This window comes from Ranitomeya imitator, chromosome 1 (genome assembly GCF_032444005.1).
Source record: "Ranitomeya imitator isolate aRanImi1 chromosome 1, aRanImi1.pri, whole genome shotgun sequence".
Lineage (NCBI taxonomy): Eukaryota > Metazoa > Chordata > Amphibia > Anura > Dendrobatidae > Ranitomeya > Ranitomeya imitator.
The window spans coordinates 307815763-307836557 of NC_091282.1; the positions used below are offsets into that span (position 1 = coordinate 307815763).

Sequence of the window (20795 nt, forward strand, 5' to 3'; positions counted from 1 at the left end):
CCATGACAGCGTAGTGTGTTACTAATGGTAATGTTTGAGACTGTGGTCCCAGTTCTCTACAGTCATTGATCAGGTCCTCCCATGAAGTTCTGGGTTGATTCCTGAATTTTCTCAGAATTTTCCTTACCCCAAGAGGCGAGATGTTGCATGGAACCCCAGATTGAGAAAGATTGACAGTCATCTTGTGTTTGTTTCATCTTCTAATAATTGTGCCAACATATGTTGCCTTCTCACCAAGCTGCTTGCCTATTGTCCTGTAGCCCATCCCAGCGTTGTGCAGGTCTACTGGTCCCTGTCCCTGGTGTCCTTAGACTGCTCTGGTTTTGGCCATAGAAGAGCGGTTGGAGTGTGAGTGATTGAGTGTGTGGACAAATATCTTTTATACAACTAACGAGTTCAAACCGGTGCAATGAATACAAGTAATAAGTGTAGAGTAGAAGGGCTTCTTAAAGAAAAACTAACAGGTTTGTGAGAGCCAGAATTCTTGCTGGTTGTTAGGTGATCAAATACTTAAAAATCATACAATGTAATGTTCTGTTTTTTTATTTTTAGATTCTTTGTCTAACAGTTGAAGTGTACCTACGATATAAAATACAGACCTCTCCATTCTTTGTAGGTGGGAAAGCTTACAAAATCGGCAGTGTATCAAATACTTATTTTCCCCACTCTATGTATATTTGTGTGTGTAAGCATGTATATATGCTAACAGTACTGTACAAAAATGTTATGCAGATGTGGTTTCAAAAATTAAAGTGTTAGTAGATTATTTTTATCAATTGCTTAAAATAAACTGTTAACACTTCTGTTTTTGAAAGAATTTAAAAATGTTGCAATGTACTGTCTGTATGTACATATACGAGGGGTGTTCATTAAAGATTTCCCCTGACCCACTTCCTCTGGACTGAGAGCAATGAAACTTGGCACAGTTATTAGTCCTTCTCTACATAGGTGTCACCTAGGGACACACACTTCTCCCATCTCTTTAACCCCTTTCTGCCAGCTGACGTACTATTCCGTCAGCTGGCAGATCCCCCGCTTTGAGGTGGGCTCCGGCGATGAGCCCACCTCAAAGCCGCGACATGTCAGCTGTTTTGTACAGCTGACATGTGCTCGCAATGAGCGCGAGCGGAATCCCGATCCGCTCACGCCCATTAACTAGTTAAATGCCGCCGTCAAGCGCTGACAGCGGCATTTAACTAGCGCTCCCGGCCGCGAGGCCGGAAGTGCTCTCACTGCTGACCCCGTCACATGATCGGGGGTCAGCGGTGCATTGCCATAACAACCAGAGGTCTCCTTGAGACCTCTATGGTTGTTGATGGCCGATTGCTTTGATCGCCACCCTTTGGTCGGCGTTCAAAGTACACCTGCCTTTCTGCTACATAGAGGTGATCTGTACTTCACCTCTATGTAGCAGAGCCGATCGTGTAGTGCATGCTTCTAGCCTCCTATGGAGGCTATTGAAGCATGCCAAAATTTAAAAAAAAAAAAAAAGTGTTTAAAAATATAAAAAAAATAAAATATATAAAAGTTCAAGTCACCCCCCTTTCGCCCCAATCAAAAAAAAAATAAAAAATCACAAATACACATATTTGGTATCGCCGCGTTCAGGATCGCCCGATCTATCAATAAAAACAAAAGATGAACCTGATCGCTAAATGGCGTAGCAAAAAAAAAAAATCAAAACGCCAAAATTAAGTTTTTTTGGTCGCCGCAGCATTGCATTAAAATGCAATAACGGGCGATCAAAAGAACGTATCTGCACCAAAATGATATCATTAAAAACGTCAGCTCGGCACACAAAAAATAAGCCCTCACCTGACCCCAGATCACGAAAATTGGAGACGCTATGGGTATCAGAAAATAGCGCAATTTTTTATTTTTATTTTTATTTTTTTTTTTTTTTTAGCAAACTTTGGAATTTTTTTTCACAACTTAGATAAAAAATAACCTAGACATGTTAGGTGTCTATGAACTCGTAATGACCTGGAGAATCATAATGGCAAGTCAGTTTTAGCATTTGGTGAACCTAGCAAAAAAAGCCAAACAAAAAACAAGTGTGATATTGCACTTTTTTTTTGCAATTTCATCACACTTGGAATTTCTTTCCTGTTTTCTGTTACACGGCATGGTAAAACCAATGATGTCGTTCAAAAGTACATCTCGTCCTGCAAAAAATAAGCCCTCACATGGCCATATTGACGGAAAAATAAAAAAGTTATGGCTCTGGGAAGGAGGGGAGCGAAAAACAAAAAAACGGAAAAAGCTCTGGGGTGAAGGGGTTAAGCTACTGTAAACACCTCGCTTGTGCAAGTTAAGAGGTTGCTCCAAAAGCCACATTGTGACTTTGGAAATCAGAGTCTCATCATCTGGAAAATGCTTCCCCTTCAAAAATAACTTCATTGTTGGAAACAGGTGGAAGTCCGATGCTGCAAGATCGGGTGAATAAGGGGGATGCGGTAGAATTACGTACAAAGCCTCAGGAGCATGCTTCCATTTAGGCAACTTGTGAGTTTTGAATTGGTGCATTGTCTTGTATGCCCCAGTGATCATATTACCCTTTGCTAGGAAATCCATCAGTACTACTCTGTGCTGATCCCAAAATACTGTGAGCATGACCTTGCCTGCCGCGGGTTGGGCACGGGCCTTCTTTGGAGGTGGTGAGTCATGATTCTTCCATTGCATCGACTGGACTTTAGTCACAGGATCATAGTGATGGACCCAGCTTTCATCCTCTGTGATCAGTCTGTTGAACAAGTCCTCCTGGTTTCCATGGCACATCGTCTATAGAGCCTGAGAGCGTTTGACTCTTTCCTGCTAGTGGAAAGGTGTGACCACCTGAGGGAACCCAGCGAGCGCATACCTTATGCATGTGAAGATGGTCTTGGATGATTTTTTTCCACGGCCCTCACAGATTTGACATTTTGGCCTAGATGGCGATTTTCCAAAATGGCGACCTCCACTTGCTGGATGGTGTGTTTATCAATAGCAGAGTTGGGTTGCCCTGGAATTGGAGCTTTGTGCACCGAAGTCCGACCACATTTGAATTGACGTTGCCAGTTCTTGACTACATCATATGATGGGGAATCATCACCATCAACCTCTTACATCTCATCGAACGTCTCCTTTGGTGTGCGGCCTTTCAAGTAAAGGAACTTGATGACTGCTCTGTATTCCACTGTTTCCATTATCAAACCACACAAAACTTCAGCACCTTTAAAATCAAGACCGATATCAGTTGCAAATTGGCAAGTAATCTATAGAGACTTATAATAATAATAATAATAATAATTTTTATTTATATAGCGCCAACATATTCCGCAGCGCTTTACAAATTATAGAGGGGACTTGTACATACAATAGACATTACAGCATAACAGAAATACAGTTCAAAACAGATACCAAGAGGAGTGAGGGCCCTGCTCGTAAGCTTACAAACTATGAGGAAAAGGGGAGACACGAGAGGTGGATGGTAACAATTGCTATAGTTATTCGGACCAGCCATAGTGTAAGGCTTGGGTGTTCATGTAAAGCTGCATGAACCAGTTAATTAATTTTTTTTTTTTTTTTTTAATATAGGCCACACAGGGATCGTTAGGTTAATGCATTGAGGCGGTAGGCCAGTCTGAACAAATGAGTTTTTAGGGCACGCTTAAAACTGTGGGGATTGGGGATTAATCGTATTATCCTAGGTAGTGCATTCCAAAGAATCGGCGCAGCACGTGTAAAGTCTTGGAGACGGGAGTGGGAGGTTCTGATTATTGAGGATGCTAACCTGAGGTCATCAGCGGAGCGGAGGGCACGGGTAGGGTGGTAGACTGAGACCAGAGAGGAGATGTAGGGTGGTGCTGAGCCATGGAGTGCTTTGTGGATGAGGGTAGTAGTTTTGTACTGGATTCTTGAGTGGATGGGTAACCAGTGTAATGACTTATGTCATTACACATGTGTAGATTCAGCGTCCGGTGATAAATAGAAGTGGGTTTGGGGAAATCTTTAATGAACGCTCCGTGTGTGTATATACATATCTTAATATATACTTACATTGTAATGTCTTCACATCCTGTTCCATCCAGATGTGTCAGAATTCCAAGAGGCGGAACTTCACCGACCACCATATTGGGACACCCAAGTGATGGGTGTCTCAATATGGAAACTGCTGGTTGTACCAGCCTCCTGCGCAGTACCACCAGTGGAACACCGTCGGAACACACACACACACACACACACACACACACACACACACTGTATACGCCGTACGCACCACGCGCACAAACTTTATACGGCTTCCGCAACACACACTGTATACGCCGTACGCAGCCTCTTGCGTGGTACTACCAGCAGAAACCGCCGTGAACACGCTGCCGCCGGGTTCAGCCGAATGATTCACTGACCACCGCCATCTTTATACAGGAGGAGCGCATGCGCAGTTTTAATATGACCGCCGCTATCTGCACAAAGATGGTGGCGGCCTGATTTACTGCGCCTGTCGAATTCCGCACAGGCGCAGTGAATCATTCGGCTGATCCCGGCGGCTCGAAGTGTCTACAGGCAGAGGAAGCCAGTCACATTAAAGGGGTTTTCCCACGAACAAAAGTTCATTTTAAAAATTGTCTGTGTCTCACCGTGTACGGAGCACACCACATCTCCTGGGCAGGGGAGGAAGCAAAAGACAATACTGACATTACAGCAGGGGATCACAGTGGATTTCTTTTGTCAGGTAAAATATTTCACTGACTGTTTTTAAACAATATTTTACCTCACAAAAAGTATCCTCTGTAATCTCCTGCTGGAGATCAGTATTGTCTTTTGCTTCCTCCCCTGCCCAGGAGCTGTGGTATGTTCTGTACACGGTGAGGCACAGACAATTTTTAAAATGAACTTTCGTTTGTGGGGAAAACCCCTTTAAAAAGCAAATATCAATGCCAACGTGGCTTCTTCTAAAAAGTACGCCAATGACAATGAAAGGAAAGCAGCAAAGGCGCAACGTCGAAGACAACAACAGGCAAATGAGACTCCTGAAGAGCAACAGCATCGCTGGGACAAAAACAATGCATATAAGCGTAGGCGTCAAGCACATGAGTCCCCTGATGCAAAAGTCATTAGATAAGCACAGGATGCCGTTAGGCAACAACAGCACCGCAAACAGAAATCTGCAGTCTTAACAAGAGACAGATCACAAGGGAGAGACAGCTCAAATGGGATGGCACATGAGGGGAAAACATAGCACAGGACGGAGAGAGACCGCAGTCAAGGGGGATAGCACATGGCGTAGACAGGTCAAAGAAGAGAGCACAGACGGGAGAAGTCAGCACATGGGGAAAGAGAGAGTGGATAGGTGGGTGAGCACATGGGGGGGAGAGATTCTCAACGCTGCAAAAACCTGCCCCCATCATGACATTACCGCCCTCTTGATGGGATTGAATCGGGCCTCCATCTAGTGTGTGTATATATATATGTATATATATATATATACATATATATATATATATATATATATATATATATATATATATATATATATATATATATATATATATTAATAATAATTTTATTTATATAGCGCCAACATATTCCGCAGCGCTTTACAAATTATAGAGGGGACTTGTACAGACAATAAACATTACATCATAACAGAAATACAGTTCAAAACAGATACCAGGAGGAGTGAGGGCCCTGCTCGCAAGCTTACAAACTATATATATATACATATACAACCTCATTTTCAAAAAGTTGGGACGCCGTCTAAAATGAGAATGTAAAGAATGCAATGACTTGCGAATCTTATAGCCACATTTTATTCACAACAGACTATAGAACACATAAGGTTAACCCCTTCACGACATTTGCTGTACATGTACGGCACAACCATTATTGTGGAATGATTCTAACATTTCTAATGATAATAATAATGATCTAAAGGAGAAGTGTAATATTTAATTGTTGGATATCTCCTTTAAAAAGGTTATCCAGGACTATATTTAATTTTTTTCCTATGGGCTTAAAGGGGTATACCCATCTCCAAGATCCTATCCCAATATATAGTAGGTGTAATAATAATATTAGCAAATGCCTCCAATTAGAAATGTAGAATAGGTTTTTCTGATTCGCTGTCTTTACTCTTTACACTTTCCTTTACACATGAGTGTCTTTACTCATGACTAGGACTTTAGGTATCCTTGGTTATGACCATTGATATAGTGATAGTAGTGATGAGCGAATATGTTTGGAATAGGGCGTTATCCGAATATGCTCATGTGCTCACCAAGTATGTCTTCGGCGTGATCGAAAAATGTTTAAGTCCTCGCAGCTTGGCTGTTAGACAGCCGCAACACTTGCAAGAATTATAAAAACTTGATTCCAGCTCACCAAGTTGCTCTATGCTCAGACACCGGCCTTGCATCAAGGAAGATAGAAAAAATTGTCCAGTCCTGTTGACCCAAACTCCAGTTTTTTCTATTTTACTTACAGGGATTGGCTGTTTATTAAAGGGAACCTGTCACCCCGAAAATCGCGGGTGAGGTAATCCCACCGGCATCAGGGGCTTATCTGCAGCATTCTGTAATGCTGTAGATAAGCCCCCGAGGTTACCTGAAAAAGGAGAAAAAGACGTTAGATTATACTCACCCAGGGGCGGTCCCGCTGCTGGTCAGGTCGGATGGGCGTCTCCGGTCCGCTTTGGCGCCTCCTATCTTCTTTCCATGACGTCCTCTTCTGATCTTCAGCCACGGCTCCGGCGCAGGCGTACTTCGCTCTGCCCTCTTGAGGGCAGAGGATAGTACTGCATTGCGCAGGCGCCGGAAAGGTCAGAGGCCTGGCGCCTGCGCACTGCAGTACTTTGTCTGCCCTCAACAGGGCAGAGCAAAGTACGCCTGCGCCGGAGCCGTGGCTGAAGATCAGAAGAGGACGTCATGGAAAGAAGATAGGCGCCGGAGCGGACCGGAGACGCCCATCCGACCTGACCAGCAGCGGGACCGCCCCTGGGTGAGTATAATCTAACGTCTTTTTCTCCTTTTTCAGGTAACATCGGGGGCTTATCTACAGCATTACAGAATGCTGCAGATAAGCCCCTGATGCCGGTGGGATTACCTCACCAGCGATTTTCGGGGAGACAGGTTCCCTTTAAGCATTCGCTGCATGTGTTGCGGCTGTCTGAGTAGAGTAGCTTCTTCTCATCTGCTCTGCTCTGTTGACGGGGCATTAATACCAATGTCCTGCTGATTGAGAACTGGCTCTCCACTACCTAACGGGAAGTTGGCTGTCAATTTGTATGACATCGGGAGTTACGCCCCATCGACAGAGCAACTCGGGAGTGGAAGAGCTGCTCTGTTGACGCAAGGTCAATTGCCGACAGGAACGGTCCATGATCACTCTGAGCCAGCACTGGCAAGGATAGGCAGGTAGTTAACTAGCTGGCTGTCAGTTCTTAGCTCCTTGAGAATAAAATATTCTCAGATAACTCCTTTAATATTAGTCATTTCTAGAACTCTGCCATCGGTGATTTCTTAAATTGAAGGACGTAGGTCACTGGTTTATTACAAGACCTAATTGCTGTAAACCAACCAGGCATGTGCCATCTGGGCAGGGAGATTTATTGTTCTTCATCTTTTAAGAAGCTTTTGCACTTCCTTCTGAGTAAGACACATACTTTGTAATAGTGTGCCTTGCTAATTACCAATTACCTCTTTGTATCTTCCCTCCTTTATGAGGATCTTAAAGTGAAATGTATCCTAAAAGACAGATCTTTCCATCCTTCCATTTCTTGTTTTAATGCACCATTAATCCTTTCTGTTTTCAGCAAATGTTACCATTTTTTTTAAGCCATGTTCTCCAATAACTTGTCATGTTTTCACACCATTGTCATCTATTTACATTAATGTTAATTATCTTATTCTGGTAGGTTTTATGTACAGTATTTCATAACCTTCTATTTAGAGGAAAGATTTATGGAGATTTATTTACAATTGACTTACAAGATGTATCTTTACAAATAGCGTTTCTCTGCTTTCACTTGCAGCTAAAGTTTCCATAAAATTTGTAAGAACCCCCTTATCTAATCATGTCCTCTTATTTAAGCAGATCCCCTGCATTTTGCTGGTCACATGAGTCCTTCTGCTGGGAATTCTTGCAGCTAGCTTTATGGCCAAAAAATCCCTTATGCCACGGCTGCTTACACTTTTATACTTTCATATTTTTCTTAGAAATCAATTCTTTGTCTCAGACAAAAAACGTAATACTCTTAACAGGATACTCTATAAATTATATTCATGTGCAGAGTGATATTTTGAACCATTGCCCCAATTGAGTCAATCATTCGGACCATGTATACACTGCTTAGAAAAGGTCTCAAGTAGTATCTTTAGATATGCAAGTAATGATTGTGATCAGACAATGAAAAGGCCAGATCATTGCAGTGCTGGCACTTATGTCACTTGGCCCTAGATGTTAATACGACGTATAATTATGTAAGGCTGAGTAAGATTTTACTTTGAAAAAATTATTGACATGTATTTCCAGTAATTCCAGCAACATTAGCAATTGTCCCCGTATGTGTATAAAGACTTTGGTATCTAAAGGGAATCAGTTTTTAAGATCATTGGGGGAGACGATACCTGCAGTGTTTTAGAGAAAAAGGAGCGCTTGCTGTAAAATACAGTATCAAGTATGGAGCGAATGATACCAATTATCTTTGCGCTATTTTGATGTTCATAACATTTAGGGTCTGATTAATCAAGGTGTTTTCACCAGTTTTCTGGAGTAAAATGCCTTCACATGTCTCAGAATTTTTCTCAAAACAAAGTTGCATAAAAATGTTGTGACTTTTTCATTTTACACCAGTCCAATCCATCTCCGCCAAAGTGAGACATATCTATACACTCCAGTGGGGCCTTCATTAAGACTGGCATGCAAAACGCCTGTTTTATTGAATCTATCCAAATATGTTTTTCATTAATATTATTGAAAGTAAAGTGTTATAACTCTCAATGGGTCTCCAGTTTTAGTAATGATGCATTGAAAGTTTGATCTACTTATTTGTAGTTCTTATTTATCTGTATTTCCAGAGCTCGGGCAGACCAACGCAGCACAGAATCTCGCCAAATGGTGGAACTGGCAGTTAAAGAACATAAGGCAGAGATTTTGGCTCTTCAGCAAGCTCTTAAGGATCAGAAACTCAAGACTGAAAGTCTGTCCGATAAGGTTAGTGTATTAGCTTGCAAATAATTTATGTATGATTATGGCATTGGCAGCATTTTTTTATTACGGTACTTAAATCTATTTTTGGCTAAAAATTATTTTTGTTATAGGGTTTAATGAAATGTATTGCTTCTGCTGCTAGGTGTATCACAGTAAATAGTAGATTGAATTAACAATGAATCAATCAGTGAGCGAGCTCCTCGGGCTTTGGAACCATTATGACCTCATTAAAGTCCATTTAAAAGATAGTATAGGAGAGGACTGATGCTGTCATTATTCACCAGTATGGCTAATGTGAGCGTGCAGTCATGTGACTGCAAGTAAACGATTTGCATACATGCAGTCACATGCCAACTAGATGTGCTCTTCTACCTCAATTTATTTGTATTAAAAGAAGCCAGGCACGTCTAGTTGGTGTGACCGGAAGTATGCAAATCGCATACTTGTGTTCATGTGATCACATGCTGTCACCGGCAATTCCGGTAAATCTTTCACCAAATTTTCCATGCAGAATTTGTCTAACCTTCTGCATTCGTTAGTATGAGGGGAGAAGCAGTGCTGAGTTGAGCTGTGTCACATCACAAACCATTCAATCAGCACTCTTCCTTTTATAGCACAGTTAAAGGGACTCTGTCACCTGAATTTGGAGGGAACAATCTTCAGCTATAGGGGCGGGGTTTCCGGGTGTTTGATTCACCCTTTCCTTACCCGCTGGCTGCATGCTGGCTGCAATATTGGATTGAAGTTCATTCTCTGTCCTCCATAGTACATGCCTGCACAAGACCCTAAGTGATACAAAGAAAGTTAGCTCCTCCCCTGCAGTATACACCCTCCTGCTGGCTCTCAGCTAACCAGTTCGGTGCAAAAGCAGTAGAAGATCAATAACAATATATGAGCGTATAGCATGTCATATTATATATGAGAGTTTAGCATGTCAGATTATAAAACAAGCATAAGCTAATAACAGTGTGGGAGCTGTGTCCCCCAATGAATGGCTCGGAGAAAAGGATTTTACGGTGAGTACACAAAAATCCCTATTTCTCCTTCGCCTCATTGGGGGACACAGACCGTGGGACGTCCCAAAGCAGTCCCTGGGTGGGGACAACATCAGATCAGGCCCTGTGTAACCGCTACTTACAAGTGCGCCACCGCGGCCTGCAGAGTCCGCCTGCCCAGACTCACATCTGTGGAAGTGTGGAAATTATAGTGCTTCAAGAATGCATGCAGATTGGACGAATCTTCAGGCTTGAAAGGCGTGCTTTGCCGACGCCTGGTGCCTAGCACCCTCGATAGACAGGGAGATAGGCTGAATCCAACACGGAAGGACTCCTGGATGGTGAAATGAATCCACCAGGCTAACATGGCCGATGAAACTGCTTAACCCTTCCTGTAAACGTCAGGAAGCCTTCCTCTTACCGTCAGGAAGCCCAAATAAAGCGTCCACCTTCGAAAGGACACCGTCCTCGAGACGTCCCTACTCAGAGCACTCACTTCGTCCAGAATATGGGGAACTCATTCCATTTTGTGGACTGGTGCCGAAAGAGACGAGGGAAAAAACGATGCCTTCAGAACAGTGGTAATACAATACCACCTTGGTAACAAGGGACGAGGATGGCCTGAGGACAACCTTGCCTTGAAGGTAATAAGGGAAAAAAGTCTGAAAAGAAAAGAGCAGCTAGCTCCCAAGACTCTTCAGGATGAGGAAATCGCAGAGAAAAAAGGGCGACCTTCCCTGATAATAAAGTATGTCCGGATCAAAAGGAGTCTACTGTAAAACTCCCAGGACCATTAAGGTCCCAATGATCTAACGGTATGCGATAGGGAAGAACTCCCTGCGAGAAAGTCCCTACTTGCAGTTTTGTTGCAATAAGTCAGAAAGATACTAGCTCCACAAACAAAAAACTGACATGGTCAGTGCGGATCTCCGAGGATCACTGGGGCCCTTTCTGCTTTCGGAAGTAGTGGAAGGGTAGTTATGGAAACTGGTACCACGGAAGAACAAGAGCATGCAGTGTGAAGACTCTTGGATCTCGAGGCCGAACCACAAACTCGAGTACATTGGCGTTCCGTCTGGACGCCATCCGATCTACAACTGGAGAGCTCCAGTAAAGGGAGATCTGATGGAAGACTTCCGGGTGAAGTTCCCACTCACTTGAGATGGAACCCTGACGGCTGAATATGTTTGCCGCCCAGAGTTCTACTCCTGGGATATGTACTTCCGAGATCACCGAATGATAGATCTCGGCCCATCACAGAATCTGAGGTACCTCGGCCATGGCGCCTGACCGTGGGTACCTGCTAGATGATTGACATATGGCACAGCCGTGGCATTATCCAATTGAATTCGGATGGGGTGACCCGCCAGAAGGCAGTGGACCTGCTGTAGGACTACCGTTCGGATCTCCAGAGCAATGATCGGGAGAAGACGACTGGCATTGGTAGTTACTAATAACCAATGAACCGGGAGAAAGGCCCTGGATGAAGAAGCTCAGAGACTACCGTATGAAAGTCTGTTTGACTTGCTGAAAACGAGCGGAGCAAAGGAAACTGCTTCCATTGTCGTCACCATTTTTCCTCAGAACCCTCCTAGCAAATCGAATGAAATGAGGGGATGAGTGATCAAGTGTGCGAGCTCCCTGTTGAAGGGCGATGACCTTGTCTCGAGGGAGAATTACCATCCTTCTGGAAGTGTGCAGGATCATCCTCAAAAAGGATATCTGCTGGGCTGGAAATGAGGAAAACTTGTCTAAGTTTAGCTGCCAGCCCAAGTGAGAGGGTATCGCAAGTGATATAGACGACTCAGAGTAGTGCTGGAAAAGCGGCTAGACAGTCGACCAAACAGGGCAGGACGACCACGCCTCTAGGGTGCAAGAGGAACATGACAGCCGCCATGACCCTTGCGAACACTCTGGGTGCGGTAGCAAGGCCGAAGGACAAGGTCGTGACTTGAAAATGCTGTTCACGAATGGAAAGCGAAGGAATTTTGAAAGAGGAGAAAAATAGGAATGTGAGGGTAAGCATCCCGAAAGTTGATGGATGCCAGAAACTCCGCCTTTTTATGTTGAAGTATTGGCTGAGCGGAGGAACTCCATCTGAAGAAGGGAGGACCTTATCAAAGGTTGTTAGAAGTTTGAGGTCCAGGATCGGTCTTACTTTTCGCTCCACTTTTTTGGAGCCAAGATCCCTCAGATCTAGACTGTCCTGGACAACCCTTCCACTGCTGGTTGGGTCTGTAGGAAACATACGATCCTCTGTAAAGGTACCGTCACACTTAGCGACGCTGCAGCGATACCGACAACGATCCGGATCGCTGCAGCGTCGCTGTTTGGTCGCTGGAGAGCTGTCACACAGACCGCTCTCCAGCGACCAACAATGCCGGTAACCAGGGTAAACATCGGGTAACTAAGCGCAGGGCCGCGCTTAGTAACCCGATGTTTACCCTGGTTACCATCCTAAAAGTAAAAAAAAACAAACAGTACATACTTGCCTACAGCCGTCTGTCCTCCAGCGCTGTGCTCTGCACTCCTCCTGTACTGTCTGTGTGAGCACAGCGGCCGGAAAGCAGAGCGGTGACGTCACCGCTCTGCTTTCCGGCTGACCGACGCTCACAGCCAGTACAGGAGGAGAGCAGAGCACAGCGCTGGAGGACAGACGGCTGTAGGTAAGTATGTACTGTTTGTTTTTTTTTACTTTTAGGATGGTAACCAGGGTAAACATCGGGTTACTAAGCGCGGCCCTGCGCTTAGTTACCCGATGTTTACCCTGGTTACCAGTGAAGACATCGCTGAATCGGTGCCACACACGCCGATTCAGCGATGTCTACGGGGAGTCCAGCGACCAAATAAAGTTCTGGACTTTCTTCCCCGACCAGCGACAGCACAGCAGGGGCCTGATCGCTGCTGCCTGTCACACTGAACGATATCGCTAGCGAGGACGCTGCAACGTCACGGATCGCTAGCGATATCGTCTAGTGTGACGGTACCTTTAGTCTCCCGCACAAAAGATTTGATTGGCCAGTTGTACTGTCTTCGGGAGAAGGTTACTGGTGTGAATCGAAGTAGTTAAGGTCTCCAGCCAGGAGACCATTGCTCTAGCAATCCATGCGGCGGCTAGGGAGTGTAGAGTGCTGAACCCGAAGCCGCAAGATGGAACAAATCAGATTTGCTATGTTCGGGTCCGTGGTATTTTTATTTGATGATACATCGGGCAGGGATACTGGTAGGTATACCACAGGAGAATCTGCCAAGTCGCAGACTGTGCGGCTGCATCCAGCAGGTCATCGTCTCTTGCCATCGCCGCTCTGTTTTGACGGTGCAGAGTTAAAAATTAGGAACCCTCGATCCACCAATCTCTTAACAGGGAAGTGAAGAGGGATCGTCCGCATTCTTGCATCATCTGCTAAATAGTGGAGATGCAGAGGGGGGTGCTCGGACGCCAAAAAGGGTGCCTCTGTACATCCACAGAGTTCAGGTCTCCAGGTGGACAGGACAGGATGTCTGGCGTTGGGCCTGGATGCAGAAGAGGATACATGGAGGCGACACTCCGTGTGCTCGTCTGTTGATGGTGTGGGGAGATCGGTGCCCTTTAAAGGACCCGTCACCCTTAAAAATCAGACCAGGCATGGCATCCCACGTAGAGGCTTCTGTCCAGTGAATTCTTATCCGGACTGAATGGCAAATGCACTATGAGGGAGTTTAGTCTCCTTATGAGGGACACTGCGTAGTCTAGAGCAGAACCGGAGTCCTCGTCAATGTACAGAGATTGGTTGTTACTGAAGCTCTGGCAAGTCCAGGTCCAAGGCAATATCCGATCTATATTCATAGTCTTGTTCTCAGCAAATCCTTGGGGAGAGAGATCAGGAAATGAAAACTTCTGTTTTCTAGATGCCTGTACGTTTCTAGACGCCTGTATGTTTCTAGAATACTCGCGGCCCCTGCTAGCCGGCGGCTCCCATGTAGAAGAGGGACCATGTATATCGGTCCTGCTAGCACTCCGAGCCACAGAGGGATCACGGAGGGATTCAATGTCTTGGTCAGAGAAACCATGGATTGCGGTCAGTGACGATGTCCACTGAGGGAATTAGGTACTCTGGGATAAGCTGGGATCAGCAGCGGAGGGCTCCTGAGCTCATTTAGGGTGACCGGCTTCAGATTGGTCATGTGCCTTTAAGACCAGGGAATACTGGTCATGTGCCTTTAAGACCAGCGAATACTGGTCATGTGCCTTTTAGACCAGGGAATACTGGTCATGTGCCTGTAAGACTAGGGAATAGTGGTCATGTGCTTTTAGGACCAGGGAATACTGGTCATGTGCCTTTAAGACCAGGGAATACTGGTCATGTGCCTTTTAGACCAGGGAATACTGGTCATGTGCTTTTAGGACCAGGGAATACTGGTCAGGTGCCTTTAAGACCAGTCATGTTGCAGAGTCGTTGTACCCCTTTAATGCAAAGTCGTCGCCCTTGTGTGAGCCGGCCAGGTGGACCAAGATGGCCACTGGGAGTTGCAGAGGTGATAAAATCTTGCAGAGAGCGAGAAGTGCCAATTCCGGGGGCGGAGCCTCAGGCACGATGTGGGCGGAGCCTCGAGACTTCCATGAATAGGTCCAAGCAGGGGCCTATATTTCTGCAGCCGGCGGGAGCAATACCAGCGGTAAAAGTAAGGGGCGTTGTAGTGGCCGAAAAAACTGAGGGCTTCCGTGCCAGGCGAGAAGCGCCAGAAAAGTGGGCAGAGCCACCTTAGGGCGCCATAGTGTGCTTCCGGGGTGCGGCCTACACATCGACCGAAGCCGTGGGCTAAATTTTTGCAGCCGGCCGGAGCGTTACCTCAGGGAGGTGGGCCACAAGGAAGCTGCCTGTGAGCAAAGGGCCCACCACTGACAGGATCCACTCACCATCGGTGCGCGTCCCGGCATGGAGCTGCCGCGGATGACTGCAGGTCAGGTATTGCAGCGTGGATGGTGCAGGGATAGAGGGATAAGCCTCAATCCATCATCCCTTTGTTAGGGAGGTGGAGAGGAACCGTCCGCCTCCTTGTGCCATCCGCTTTAACAGTGGTGGGACAGTGGGGGCTGCTCGGACGCCAAAGAGAGGGGCCTCTGTGCTTGCCTGTTGATGGTTCGAGGAGATCGGAACCTTGTAAGAATCCGTCGCCCCATTCGTCCGTGGAAAAAATAAAATAAAAAATGTAAAAGGTGAAAATAAAATAAGAAAGAGTTTTGGGTCTGAATAGCAGACCCGTCCGTGTGCCTCCTACGGACATTAAGCAAGAACTGGTTAGCTGAGAGCCAGCAGGAGGGTGTATACTGCAGGGGAGGAGATCACTTTTTTTGTATCACTTAGTGTCAGCCTCCTAGTGGCAGCAGCAAACACCCACGGTCTGTGTCCCCACTGAGGCGAAGGAGAAATATCAATTTCAAGATATTTCCTTAACATTAGAGAATAAAACACTAATGATTTCATCAATCACACAGCTAAATGATCTGGAGAAGAAACACGCCATGTTGGAAATGAATGCACGCAGCTTGCAGCAGAAACTGGAGACTGAGCGTGAATTGAAGCAGCGACTCCTTGAAGAGGTATAAGGGCTATCTCCATATATATCTCAGAGCCTTTTGGTTTTCAGACCACTGAAATGTCCTGTTTTATGTGAGCAGCAAGCTAAACTTCAGCAGCAAATGGACCTTCAAAAGAATCACATCTTTCGTTTGACTCAAGGACTTCAGGAAGCTTTGGATCGCGCAGACTTGCTGAAGACAGAAAGAAGTGACTTAGAATATCAGCTGGAGAACATGCAGGTAAGGATTTTGTGGCATAGTTTGAAGGTATCATTGGTCAGTTCCCTGGTGGAAGACGTGGTATTTCATCCCTTAGGCTCTCTACTCTCATGAAAAAGTAAAGATGGAGGGGACCATTTCTCAACAAACTAAACTCATTGACTTCTTGCAAGCAAAAATGGATCAACCATCCAAGAAGAAAAAGGTGAGCGTTTGTGTACAAAAGCATTCAATAAACATATATGCTTTTAGTATGTTTTATTTCTTCACCAGCTTGAAGCAGTTTTACAAAAATAGTAGCCTGTGTTGCAGGGTTTATTTGGCAGGCGCAGGGATGACCCCAATCAAACATCACAAATACCTGTGCAGTACAATGAGTTAAAGGTGGCACTGGAGAAGGAGAAGTTACGGACAGCGGAACTTGAGGAAGCGCTACAAAAGACAAGAGTAGAGCTGCGATCTGCCAGGGAGGAAGGTAAGATGGTCATTATTATTATACATTTTTATAGCGCCATTTATTCCATGGCGCTTTACATGTGAATACGGGGTAAATATAGACAAATACATTAAACATGAGCAGATAGCAAGGCACGCGGGTACATAAGGAGGGAGGACCCTGCCCGCGTTGGGCTCACAGTCTGCAGGGGATGGGCGATGAAACACTAGGAGAGGGTAGGGCAGGTTGGGCGGCGGTTCAGTAACTTCAGGATCACTGCAGGCTGTAGGCTTGTCGGAAGAGGTGAGTCTTCAGGTTCTTTTTGAAGGTTTCTATGGTAGGCGAGAGTCTGATGTGTTGGGGTAGAGAGTTCCAGAGTATGGGGAAAGCACGGGAGAAGTCTTGGATGCGGTTGTGGAAGAAGAGATGAGAGGGGAGTAGAGAAGGAGGTCTTGAGAGGATCGGAGGTTGCGTGTAGGTAGGTACCGGGAGAACATGTCACAGATGTATGGAGGAGACAGGTTGTGGATGTCTTTGTATGTCAGTGTGAGGGTTTTGAACTGGAGTCTCTGGGCGATAGGAAGCCAGTGAAGGGCTTGACACAGGGGTGAGGCTGTGGAATAGCGGGGAGACAGGGAGATTAGTCGGGCAGCAGAGTGTAGGATGGATTGGAGTGGTGCCAGAGTGCTAGAGGGGAGTCCAGAGAGTAGGAGGTTGCAGTAGTCGAGGTGGGAGATAAGGGCATGCACTAGTGTTTTTGCAGTGTTGCGATCAAGGAAAGCACGGATCCGGGAAATATTTTTGAGTTTGAGACGACAGGAGGAGGCAAGGGCTTGGATATGTGGCTTGAAAGAGAGGGCAGAGTCGAGGATCACCCCGAGGCACCGTGCGTGTGGGACTGGGGAAAGTGAGCAGCCATTGACATTGATGGATAGGTCTGGTGGAGGGGTAGAGTGAGATGGGGGAAAGATGATGAATTCTGTTTTGTCCATGTTCAGTTGTAGAAAGCGAGCAGAAAAAAAGGCTGAAATAGCAGACAGACAGTGCGGGATTTTGGTAAGTAAGGAGGTGAGGTCAGGTCCGGATAGGTAGATCTGCATGTCATCAGCGTAGAGATGGTACTGCAAACCGTGGGATTCTATGAGCTGTCCCAGGCCGCAAGTGTAGATGGAGAAGAGTAGGGGTCCTAGAACAGAGCCTTGAGGAACACCGACAGACAAGGGGCGAAGTGAGGAGGTGGTGTGGGGGAGGGAGACACTGAATGTTCGGTCTGTCAGATATCACAAGATCCAGAAAAGGGCCAAGTCTGTGATGCCAAGAGATGAGAGGATTTGTAGCAAAAGGGAGTTGTCCACAGTGTCAAAGGCAGAAGACAGGTCCAGGAGAAGGAGGACAGAGTAGTGTCGCTTGCTCCTGGCAGTTAGTAGGTCATTGGTGACTTTAGTTAGGGCAGTTTCATTTGAGTGATGGGAACGGAAGCCTGATTGTAACCGATGAAAGAGGGAGCAGAAGGAGAAGTGGGAGGACAGTTCAAGATGGACGTGTTGCTCCAGCAATTTGGAGGCATAAGGGAGAAGAGATATCGGGCGATAGCTAGACACAGAGGATGGGTCGAGGGAGTGCTTTTTGAGGATGGGTGTGATCTTTGCATGCTTGAAGGATGAGGGGAAGACACCTGTTGAGTGAGAGGTTGAAGAGGTGCGTTAGGGTTGGGATGAAGACCGTGGAAAGGTTAGGGATGAGGTGTGATGGGAGCGGGTAAAGCGTGCAGGTGGTGAGGTGTGATCTTGACAGGAGGGTGGAGAGCTGATCTTCCGTCATGGTGGAGAAGCTGGTTTTGGAGGAGCAGGGTTGAGCAGCTAAGAGGGACAGTGGGCGCTGTGGGCCAAAGCTTTCTCTGATCGTATCGATCTTCTGTTTAACCCCTTCATGACCTTGTGATTTTTTGTTTCTTTATCGCCTCTCATTGGGGGACACAGGAACCATGGGGTGTATGCTGCTGCCACTAGGAGGCTGACACTATGCAAATAAAAAAAGTTAGCTCCTCCTCTGCAGTGTACACCCCACCGACTGGCATTATACTCTTCAGTTTAGCTTAGTGTCAGTAGGAGGTGGACACGGGTCTTTCATTAGACCCTTATCTACCTCAATGTGCGTCGTTTCTTTTCAGGTTTCCGGAGGGATACAGGGTGAGCAGTCACACCTGTAGTCCCACAATGCGGACTATGAGTACGGCGTGTACTGCCACCCCGTATCCTCATAGATCCCTCTCCAGGACCAAGAGCCTAGCACACAAGCGTGCTTAGAAGTCCGGTCCTGCCTCCGTCCCCCACCCACTCGCCTTCCAGAGCCTGTCGGTTGGAGGAGACGAGGACGTCCGTCTCCACCACGGACGTCTAATACTTTCCACGCTTTAAGGTTAGTACCGGACGGCGTGGGATTTTAGGTGAGTATTTTTTTCCCCTAATCAGCTCTCCCACGGCGCCTTACAAGCGGATTCCTTCCTTTCCTGCGGCTGCATCTTTACTGTGCGGTGCGGTGCCTTACAGGCAGCCGCGCTGCTATTTCTGCGGCCGCACTTCTATTACTGCGGGCACTTTTCCTGGCATATCGTTTGCCCTGATGTCCGGCAGCTTCCCCTCGGTGGCCGCACTTTTACAGGCAGTCACACTGCCTTGTCTGCGGCCGCACCCTTTCACCCTGCGGCGCGGCTATCTGGGGGGGCCGTACCTTTTAGGAGCCTGCTCGCTGCCCGCCGTTCTCTCCAGCGGCCGCCGCCTTCTAATATAGACCCCGGCGGCAGCGCTCCCCTTTCTATGCGGCGGCTGCCGTGCATCTTAGCCGGGCAGCGCCCGCCCCGCTGTTTACCTCCAGCGGCCGCCGGCTTCTAATCTAGGCCCCGGCTTTTCCGGGGCCTGCTTCCGGCGTCGGCGGCAGCGCTCCCCTTTCCATGCGGCGGCTGCCGCGCCTCTTAGCCGGGCTGCGCCCGCACCGCTGATTACTTCCGGCGGTCGCCGGCTTATAATTTAGGCCCCGGCGCTTCCCGGGGCCTACCTCCGGTGCCGCGCTCCGCCCACTCCCGTTTTAATTGGGCGGGCTTTCTCCCGCCCGACAATCTGTCCGGCGCCATCTCAGCTGACTCCTCCCCTTCCTCTACGCCGCTGCTCGGCATCTGGATTTTAACTCATCGCGCTCCGCACCTTCCTGAGCGCACATCATGCTTGTCCTTCCAGCGGTCACCATCTGCGCGAATTGCAGCAGGGGCTCGTCTTCTCTCTGGAGATCCACCGCAGCTGGACAGCTTCCTCTACCTGGTATCCGTTTTCTCATCTGCCGTGAGTATCTGCACTGCAGACTGACACCCCCCTCTGCTCCGCTGTCCCCTAACCCTCTGGCTTTTCTTCAGATCTCCGCTCTGTCAGGCCTGCAGCAACACAATTATTCCTACCGTCCGAGAGTGATATGCCTCCTCTCTGTCACAATCGGTGGCCGATCTAACACGGGTGTCTCAAATTTTGGTGTCCGTGCTGGATTGATTACCTCTGCAGACCCCCGCAGTAGCCAGCGGGTCACAGGAGCCTCCGTCCGAGCCCTTCTTGATAAGCCACAAAAGGTCCAGACAGGAACGTCGGTCTGAGTCCTCTTCTCGCTCCATCTCGCCACACGGTTCTCCTCTGCGGTAGGCGTCCTCCTCCCCTGAGTCAGGCAAGGCGTTCTCTGGGAAGGTGCCCTTTCTTATGCCCCCTCGGATGATATTTCGGAGCTGGATTCTAACCAAATCGCCACTATGAGGGATATGGTTCAGAATCATTGGAGCTATAAACCAAACCTGTGGCATCAAGGATCCCTCTACGGAACCCGCAGATCCGGCGGTTTCGTTTAGACGGGCTAAACCACCTTCCAAGTTTTTTTTTTGCTCCTCATCCTGAATTCGAGAAAATCATGAACAGAGAAAGAGCAAACCCGACCAGTCGTTTTCAGAGTGGAAAACGCCTTGGTGTTTTGTATCCTTTTTCTCCAGAACCTACCGCCAATTGGACGGTCTCGGTGGATCCCCCGGTTTCCAGGGTGTTCACAAACACGGTGCCTCCACTGTCCGGCGGAGCATCTCTGAAGGATTCTAACGACAGAGTTATAGAATCCTTCGCGAAATCTGCCTTGGAAGCGGCTTCAGCGGCTCTATGTCCAGCTTTTGCTTCCACTTGGGCCTCAAAATCCATCTCAAAATGGGCCAAGGATCTACGGCGAGGTATCCTGGACGGGGCGCCTCCCGCGCAATTAGCGGAACTTGCCAACCAGATTTCCCACGCCGGTGAATACCTGGTCTCCGCCTCCCCGGATGTCGCGTCTTGTGCGGCTCAGGCTTCCAGCAATGCCGTTGCCATCCGCCGGACTG

The 20795-nt window shown here is 47.2% G+C and overlaps 1 protein-coding gene across 2 annotated transcripts in view; it reads left to right on the forward strand.

Moving 5' to 3' along the window:
- CIT (citron rho-interacting serine/threonine kinase) overlaps positions 1–20795 on the forward strand; it is a 254862-nt gene that overhangs the window by 196422 nt on the left and 37645 nt on the right. For both annotated transcript variants that reach the window (XM_069758420.1, XM_069758429.1), the window contains 5 exons: positions 9057–9192; positions 15661–15765; positions 15844–15984; positions 16061–16168; positions 16276–16438. In XM_069758420.1, the coding sequence (XP_069614521.1) occupies positions 9057–9192; positions 15661–15765; positions 15844–15984; positions 16061–16168; positions 16276–16438 (653 nt within the window). The remainder of the gene's footprint in view (positions 1–9056; positions 9193–15660; positions 15766–15843; positions 15985–16060; positions 16169–16275; positions 16439–20795) is intronic.